General features: G+C 55.3%; 1 protein-coding gene across 1 annotated transcript; it reads left to right on the top strand.

Annotated features, from left to right (window-relative positions):
* The first annotated feature begins 1,569 nt into the window (after window positions 1–1,569).
* On the top strand, window positions 1,570–2,028 carry LOC123827954 (keratin-associated protein 15-1-like). Its single transcript, XM_045852395.1, has one exon. The coding sequence runs from the start codon at window positions 1,570–1,572 to the stop codon at window positions 2,026–2,028; it is 459 nt and encodes a 152-aa protein (XP_045708351.1).
* The last annotated feature ends 7,357 nt before the right edge of the window (window positions 2,029–9,385 follow it).

The following is a 9,385-nucleotide window of genomic DNA, read 5'->3' as shown; positions in this document are numbered from 1 at the left end:
TCCCGCGGACACTGGACCTCAGGGCCCGTCAGCCGTTACACCGGGAACTGTCTCCCGGCCGGGACTCCCCCTCTGGGGACACATGTGCACAATCTGAAACACTGATCTGAAAAGTTACGGGCACCTCATGTTCCTCTCGGCATTCCGTACAGCGGTGGGGACACGGAAGCCGCCCACGTGTACGTGTCGGCAGACGACGGCGTGAGAAAGCGGTAGTGCATGTGGACAGTGGAATGTCACTCAGCTGCAAAAAAGAACGAAATCTCACCATTTGTGCCAGCCTGGCTTTGCCTGGAGCACGGGTGGCAAACACAAGGCCCGAGGGCCAAATCCCGGCCCTGCACCTGGTCTTATCCGGCCCTCCACCTTGTTTCTACCCGTCGGCAGCGTCAAGCTCTCGCTTAACTGTTAAGGAGCAGTTACATTGACACAGTCCTCAAGTTACATTCGGCCCTTGGAAGGCAACCGCGAGGCTGCTGTGTCCCTGGTGACAATGAGTGTGACACCCCTAATACCCCGAGGGTATTAGGCTAAGTGAGATAAGTCAGCTGAGAAAGACAAACACCGGATGAGTTTACTTGTATGCAGGATCTACAGAACAGAATGAATGAACAAGAAGAACAGAAACAGACTCACAGACACGGGAAACAGAGTGGCGGTCACCAGAGGGGGCGGGTGCGAGGGGGCGGGGTGGAAGGGGAGGAGCCATGAGGACGTACAGGGCGGTGGGGACCCAAACAGCCACCGGGCCATGAAGTCCAGCACAGAGAACATGGTCAATAATATTGTGATGACCGTGCGGGGGGGCGGGGCAGGCGGTGCTGGCGATGATACCAGGGGGTGCTGTGTAAAGTGTGTGACTGTGCAGCCCGTGCTGCACGCCGGAGCCCAGTACAACGTTATGACGAATGTGAACGTGAATTGCCGAATAAGTAAACAAATAACTCCGTGTCCCCAAGAGTGCCGGGGGTGCTTGTACTGTAAGGAAACTAAAATTCAAACGTGTCATTCATTTCGTATTTCCAGCAGTAAGAGTTGTTACCAAGTGATTTTTCTACAAGGCCCACAGGTCTGGGAGATGGAACAGATATCGAGGAGTACTTTTCTGTTCTTGTCTGGGTTCCTGAAATGGAGCAAAGTAAGTGCCACCTCCAGACTAAAAACCAGTTTTGGGGCTTCAAACACAACCCAGTTACCGCGGCGTGACCCCCTCAGCAGGCTGTATCCAGGGCCAGGATGAATGAAACGCCGACATTATAGGTGCAATTACGGCACAATTAATTCACCCACCCAAGCTGGATGAATGAGAAACGGCTTCTGTGCTTCCTGAGTAATTGCTTCGGAAAACTAATGAAATTCTCCTTTAAAAGGCTGCATTCGTAAAAGAGTCCTTTGAAGGCCGGTGCATCTCATCTTGCCTGCGGCCTGATTGAGCATCCTGACGACGAGGCCCCGGCTGCCACGCCCACGGCCGGGGCATAAAAGCGTCCGGCGCAGACCAGGGCACCCACCGCCCAACGACTCCTCGCCGTGACTCCACCAGACTCAGCTCACTCGGCCTCGCTCACCATGTCCTGCAGCCTCAGCTCCGGGAGCCGCTCCACCCGCTCCTACCGGCGGGCCCTGCGCTGCCCCGGCTCCCCCTGCGAGCCCGTCTTCCAGGGCCACGCCGTCTACTCTCCGGGCACCTGCCAGCCGGGCCCCTGCCAGCCGGGCCCCTGCCAGCCGGGCCCGTCTCTCTACGGCGGCTGCCAGGACGCCTACTGCGCACCCACCAGCTGCCAGACGTCCTGCTTCCGTCCCAGGACCTCCGCCTTCGGCAGCCCCTGCCCGTCCAGCTACTCGGGGTCCTCGGGATGCGGCCCCACAGGCCTCAAGCCCTCCGGCTATGGCAGCCCCCACGTCCAGTCTCTGGGCTGCGGGCCCAGCTTCTACCGCCCCACCCCCACTTGCTTTTCTTCCAGGAGCTGCCAGTCGGCCTGCGTCCAGCCGGCCTTCAGCCATCGCTACTTCGGGCCAACTTACTGAGCGTCCCGGGTCGTCTCACGGCGGTGCCTGCGACCTCTGAAGCCAGAACAGGCCTCCGGCCCGAAAGCCAGGACTGCTGACTCCCGGCCTGGCCGGGTCTCCCGTCCCGGCTCCTGGAAGCCTGTGACTTATTGTGGACAAAGTGACCTTGTCTGTGACCTTCTCTGAACCATACACGTGAGATAGAGCTAATTTGCATTCTTGTGCCACAGCTCAGATTCACGTCTTCTACTTTCTAAGATTCCTCTCTTCTCTCTCTCCTAGCGTTTGTTCACGTAACTGTATTTCAGATAAACTTGGCACCCAAATAAAGTCACTTCTCCGAGATGAACTGTGGCGTTGCACTGGCCGTGTATCTGGCGCGTTGGGGAGTGGGCGCCGGCCCTCGCCTGCCGCCCTGGGAGAGCCTTTCTTTGTTGTCTGCGTTTCGTGCGTTTTATTGCCGTTTTGCTGGGTAGAAAATGGGGAATCCAGAGGAGAATTTAAATACATGGCATGTCTTGCATCTTAAGAGACCCACATCCCCTCATAGTTGCATTTGCTCATCTAATTGCTTCAGAAACGCTGTTCCCAGTCCGGCGTTCGTGGGGAAATGTGCTTGAGCCCCGGCTGCGGAGCAGCCTGGCGCTGCGGGGGGACAGGGCCTCCCCCTCACAGAGTCACGTGCACGCCGTGCTCACCCGCCGTCGCAGAGCCAGGGCACCCGCGGGGACAAAAACCAATGTTTCGGGGGGGACCCGGACAACAAGGGCTTCCAAACAGCCGGCGGAAATCAGGTAAAAGCGCCGCTGGCAACAGGAAGGGTGAGGCGGCGCCCCTGACGGCAAGTCGGTCTGCCGGTGTGCGTGCCGGCGGGGCCTCCGGGAAGGGCCTGCCCCGCGGGGCTGGACGGGAAGTAGGCGTGTCGGTGAGGACACTTGTCGGGGAGAGTGGGGAGGTCGCAGGGGGACTCCGGGAGAGCCGTCAGAGCCGGAGCAGGTCGGGACTCAGGGAAGGGGGAGGGGCAAAGGGAGGGCAGGAAGGGAGGAAGGAAGGAAGGAAGGAAGGAAGGGAGGAGGGAGGAGGGAAGGAAGGAAGGAAGGAAGGAAGGAAGGAAAGGAAGGAAGGAAGGAAGGGAGGAGGGAGGAGGGAAGGGAAGGGAAGGGAAGGGAAGGGAAGGAAAGGGAAGATTGGGTTAGAATAATACTCCTGAGGGTAATTCCAAGAGAGTTTCGGCACACCACTCCTTAAAGGAACTCCCTGCATCGCGGAGACGGGCCCTCCTTAGTGCCCCAGCCAGCCCCGTGACAGGGCTCCCCCGACCTTGGCCTACGCCCCAGAGCGGGTGCAGAGGGGCAGCGGGAGCTCTCGGTCCGTCATGCACCCAGCAGCGGGGGCCTGACCCCCTCCGAGCTTCCGTGTCCGTGAGCTATTCTGGTTTTACATCAGCCGAAGTGGTAATGGGTGTATGGGGCGATGATCGATGAGCCCACGGAATTTTCAGGGGTTAAGTTCGATACACCCTATTTTACCTAACTTTGATCGAAACATCAATTCCCACATCGCGCCCTGTTGGGCGGAGGTCATCATGCAAACGTCTAACCCTGAACCGGACACGAGCGGCCACAGAGAGTAACTGGGTGGTTCAGGCCGCCACCTCGCTCACCCTTCCCTCCTTTGTTCGTTTCCGTCACGGCCCCCTTTCTCCATCACGCTCTTCCTTGTCATCTCTATCAGCCCGCAGGGGCCTGCCCGCTCCCCAGACGTCCCCTCTCTTCCATGCCGTGTCCACGGCCCGCGGCACTCACGCCGTTGGGCTGCACACTCCTCGTCAGGATCGGGCCGTCCTGTGCGTGCTGAGCTGGTCGGCCGCGTCCCTGGCCTCTTCCCACTGGACGCCGGTGGCACCACCACCACCACCAGTTGTGACGATGAGATGTGTCCCCACACATCAGCAAACATCCTCCAGGGACAAAATTATCCCCCGATGACAGCCGTTAATTTACATGCGTGTCCTGGCCGTGGCCTGTGGGGGGGTTCTAAAGTGCGAACACTGGACCTGACCCTTGTCTGGGGTGAGGGTGGGACAGCGAGGTTCAATGCTGTACGACTCCACGTGTGAATGAGGGGCCGTGGGGGAGGGCTGCCGATAACTGTATTGATGCTTCGTAAACCTAAACCGACGTTGAGCTACCGACTTAATAAATAGAGTCCGCTAGTGCACAGGAATATAGTAGTGGTGATTTTGTTTACCATTGCAATTATTGTGTTTGTAATTATAATACTGTGTTTACAGTTATATTGTAAAATTGTGTTTACAATGGTAATGACCTGTTCAACTACAGTTAGAGGGGAAAATGATGACTTTCTGTGACAGGCGTCGCAGATCTAGAATTTCCGAGTCCTCCCCTGTGATCACACCCACCCTCCGACCATCCTAGACCGGGAAGGACAGGAAGACTTGGGTCACTGTCCGGCCGAGTTTGGAACAGGACCAGCGGGGACCGACGGCTGGCTTGTAGACTCTGCTTCGGTTCGTTGGGGCGTCCCGAGGGCTTTCTCTGATCTGTCTGGCTCATTCTGCGTCTTGCACAAAAAGGAGACAGGCACTCTTTCAGTGCCCGGTGGCAGTGGTAGCACTGACCCTGAACTGCATTTTCTTCACGGTGAGGCTCTGCAGCCGGTACCACAGGCTGGACGCTCTGAGCAGCCCGGCACCTGAGTTCAGTTGACCGGAAGAGGCTTTGTTGACCGAGACTTCTTCAGCCATGTCTACCACGTGTCTCCGGAACAAACCTCTACTCAGAGACGCTTCTGTTTCCAACACACGAAAACAGGCTCACTGAAACGGGCGTTTATTGGTCCCTGTTGCTGGGGTTTATGCCAGGCTCCGGGGGCTGCAGATTCAGGTAATAAGGTAATAGAATTGACACACAGCTGCCAAAGCATTATACACTGACTGTAGCTTCAGTCAGGCTGATCCAATCTCATGAAAAAGAAACGAAAATTGGAGGACTCTTCCCAGAAACGGTAAAGCCCGGCCAGGACCCAGAGGATGACACCTTCGGCCGGCGGCGCGCACTCGCAGGACAGGAAGGCGGAGGGGACAGGTGCGGAGCACACGGGTGCTCCCTTGTCTTCTGCGTGGGAAGCGGAGCTTGACCTTGAACTGGGACGTCTACGTGGCCATGGGTATCCTGCTAACAAACTTGAATCGTGTTACACAGGAACTACAGATCAACGGACATTTCTGAGTAGTCATTTTAGGGATTTATTCTTTCACCTAAATTTAATAATACGCCTTGGGGGGCAGATTTTTTGAATAAGAACTTTGATTTCTTTTAGTCAATATTCCGTTTGCAATCACATTTGCAATTCACATTTTGCAATTCAATTCCCATGCTTAGCATTTGGAATCCTTTGAGACAGAAAGGTACCAGAAACATGTCAAAGTTCGTGGGCTAGATCCTGTCTGCCAGCTGCTGCCGGCTCCCCTGGAGGGAGCTCCCGGGACAGGAGCTGCTGCTCCCAGCACGCTGTTTTAACACAAGGCTCGCGAGCGCACAGCAGACCCGGTGCACAGGAATTACTAAACGTAGAGACGAACGTGCTACCGCCCGTCTCTCGGACGGACGGCACTCTCACCAGCCAAACGCCCGCCACCACTCGCCGGCATTCCAGGCCTGCCGCTCATTCTGTCCCCTGCACGTCACGCCTCCCGATGGGCGGGAGCGCCCCGCTGGAGAGGATGCCACCCCCGCAGAGGGCACGGACATCCGTCTCAGCAGCAGCAGGTGCTTTTACTAATGACCGTCTCAAGCGTGTTTGCGTATAAAGGAGTGAAACTGTTCCAAAGCCTGCATCGCAGTTAATACCAAATTACCTTGGTCTGATTCCGTCGCTGGCTGAAAACAAGATTGCACCGTTTAAAAGGTTTTGCTGTAGATGAAAATAAAAATAATTTATGAAAATGGAAGTCATTACTGTATTCACTTTTATATTGTTTTAAAAGCAGTAGTCAAATGTTGTGAGCGCTCATGTTTAACAGTACATGTTGCAGGAATATATACTCTTATAATTCATAAAACAACATAAAGAGTTGGGCTGGGTATGGGTTCAGTCATTTTTTTCCTACATTTTTTTAAATTTAAATAAGACATCTGAGGTACAGAGAAGTTAATTTGCCCAAGATCACACCGCTGCTTAGTAGTCTACCGAAAACTCAGTTCCCTTTTAAAACTTTTAAAAAACATGTTACCTTAGGCAGGGAGTAAAAATAAATAAAAGCATGCATGGTTAACAAATTGCATTTCTACAAATTTATGTTCCAAATGCCAGTAACCAGTGAAGTCAACGCCGGGAGATGTTCTCGGTGGAGAGAGCAGCGCACGCGGAAGCGTCTCAGACTCCTCTCTGAGCACGTGGTCTCGGGCTGAGGGAGGCGGACCTGGGGGATCGGGTGGAGAACTCGGCAGCGCCCCCTGCAGAGCGGGGTCCTCCCTGAGCACAGAGTCCAGCGGGCTGTGCAGGCGGCCTAGGACAAGAGCGGGCTCTCCGTGTGGGACACGGCGCATCCCCGGTGAGCCCCTGGCCACCACGGGCTCCGAGAGGCATCTAACTGTGGTCGCAGTGATGTTGGTCGCTGGGTTTTACAGAATCCCGAGGGAGCACACTGAGAACCAGCAAGGGAATGAAGAATACGGGACGTTTTAATTTTGTCCTTTCAAACGTCATGCTCCCACTACTGTTGCTGCATACTGCAAGGGTAATGAACGTCTGTAATGATAAATTCCAAATTACTCAAGGCCACAGCACCAGGCTGCCTGCCGTGAAGCTGCTGTCCGTCGATTGCAAATTTATTCTGATCCCTTAAAAATCAGGAAATCTGCCAATTTTGTGCAAACTCTACTGTAAGGAATTAGAGCTTACTTAGTTTATTTGTTGCCCCCCCCAATCCCCAAAGATACCCTGCATTTCCGTGTGAATGTATAACCATCCAATACTTTTATTTTTAAATATGATGCACACACAGTCATTTTACTTGTGAGACCATTTTCTATTTGATACATTAAACAAGCTGTATTAAGAATAAAAGTTGTCATGAGCTCTAGTAAACATAGAAATGTTTTCTTTTTTGAAAGTGTTTTCTTAAACTGATAAGACAAAAAGGAAAGGAAAGAAAGAGGGAAAGGAGGAGAGGGAGTAAGGGAAAGAAAGAAAAAGGAAGGAGGGAAGGAAGGAAGGAAGGAAGGGAGGAAGGAGGGAAGGAAGGAAGGAAGGAAGGAGGGAAGGAAGGAAGGAGGGAAGGAAGGGAGGGAGGGAGGGAGGAAGGAAGGGAGGGAGGGAGGACAATTTTTACGGAGAGGCCCAGAGTCCGAGTGTCCCCCTGAGCAGGTTCTGGGGAAGGTGACTTACAATTTTGTCTCTCGGTCTCCACGCATTATCCCTGAGAAATCCACTCAACTGTTTTTGTTACAAGTTTTCTTCCATGGGGTGACTTATCTGTCACAGGAGCTAGTGACCTTCGGTGACTCTGCGCCTAGGCTCAGCGTCCTCACTTTTGTGATTGAGTGAAATCATGTCCCTGGCAGGGTCAGTCCAGGGGTTAAAGGAGATATTGTGTTTTTAAAAAACCACTTATTACCCCAAGGAAGGCAGCTGGCTGGTGTCACGTCCTCCCCCTGCCGTTTTCACTCGCTTTAACGCACTTGCCCTAAGACACGGGCACTCCAGTGTGGGTGGAGAGCTACCCAGCACGGACGGAGTGTCCCTGTGCGAACGGGCACCGTGGCCGCCGCGGGTTTACAGAGGGGAAAAGACGGCGTCGCTCTCAGACGACTGACACGGGGGTGAAGACGAAGTCGGAGAAAGGGGGGACCCCGGCAGACTCAGTGCGTTCGAGACAGCAGGCTCTGCGTTGCTGGGGGGCCATGCGTCTTCCAGGGCCGTGAGGTTAGAGCAGACCCTTCACACGGCTCTAACCAGGGGAGGGGCATTTCATCACCCCTCCCTGTTCAGCGTCGGGGCGGCCCCCACAGCTCCCCTGGCAGAACACCCGGAGCACCCAGCACAGCGCTTCCCGGGCAGCCAGCTCGGGGGTGACAGGGGCGGGTCTCGGGGACCAGGGGCTTTCCATCCGTGGGACCCCGACCCCGGCTGGACCCACATTTCCCTTCTGAGCCTGGCTCTCTCTCTCTCTCTCTCTCGAACCATCTTTCAAAACAAAAGTATGAGATGACTGTGCAGTTTCTGTCCCATCCAATTTCACTCTATTATTTCCCATTAAAAGAAGCCTGAAAACAGTCGTCAGTGAATGGATGTGGTGGCCCACCAATGAGGCCAGACTCACTCGTCGAACGCTCCCGAGACAGACACTGCCCCCAGGGGAGGTGCTGCATCCCGGTGGCCTCTCTCAGGTCTCCCAGCTGGACCGGCCTCCGTCTCCCACTCCCCCGTGTAACGGCCCACGGCCCCTCTCTCTGCCCCTCCCAGTAAGTGAAGCAAAATCCTCACTCAACCGCGGGTCAGCGATGGGTCCCTGGATGTCCACAGAAGCAACCGCAGACTCCTGGACACTTCCTACAAGATGAACTTGCACACCTTGGACTGCCAGATGCTTGAGGAGAAATCAGTGCGGCGTCACCTCACCCCTGCCGGAACGGCTGCCGTCGATAAATCACCAAACGAGTGTTGTCGGGGACGGAGAAGGGGACCCCGCGCACCGTTGGTGGGAATGCAGACGGCGCAGTGCCTTCCCCTCAACGTGGAGGCAGCCAGCTCTGCCCTCCCTGTTCCCCGAGCGCTGTCAGCCAGGCCCACGCCGTCGGAGTGACCCGCGTGCCCACCAGCGGACGAATGGACGAAGAAAAGGCGGCATGTGCAAGAAGAATGCCAGTCAGCCTTTACGAGGAAGGAAACCTCGCCACCTGTGACCACGCGGATGAACCGGGAGGGCGTTATGCTAATTGAACAGACACAGAAGGACAAATACCACACGACCCACGTAAATGAGGAATCCGTCAGACTCAGGCTCACAGAACGGTGGTTGTGGGGTTGAGACCGAAGGGGAAGGCGGGGTATCCGTCAGAGGGTGACAGGTGTTAGCCATGAAACCTGACTAAACCCCAGAGATCTGTGTGGCATAGAGCCGCAGTTAACAATGCTGTGCCATTTACTTAAAATCCGCTAAGAGGGTAGATCCTGGTCGGTGTCGCCATCCTCATCACCATCGTCATCCTCACCCCAAAGGTGGAGGAAGCCTCCCCGGGCGATGGGTACGCCCGCGGCACAGGGCGTGGCGATGGTTTCATGGAGGTGCGCTCGGCTCCAACACGAAGCACGGACGGCCCTCTGCATCGCAGTCGTACTTCCGTAGCGC

Source organism: Phyllostomus hastatus, unplaced genomic scaffold (assembly GCF_019186645.2).
Source record: "Phyllostomus hastatus isolate PE091 unplaced genomic scaffold, TTU_PhHast_1.1 phas_contig_948, whole genome shotgun sequence".
NCBI lineage: Eukaryota > Metazoa > Chordata > Mammalia > Chiroptera > Phyllostomidae > Phyllostomus > Phyllostomus hastatus.
Note: the sequence above shows the minus strand (reverse complement) of the source record. Positions and strands in the feature narration are given on the sequence as shown.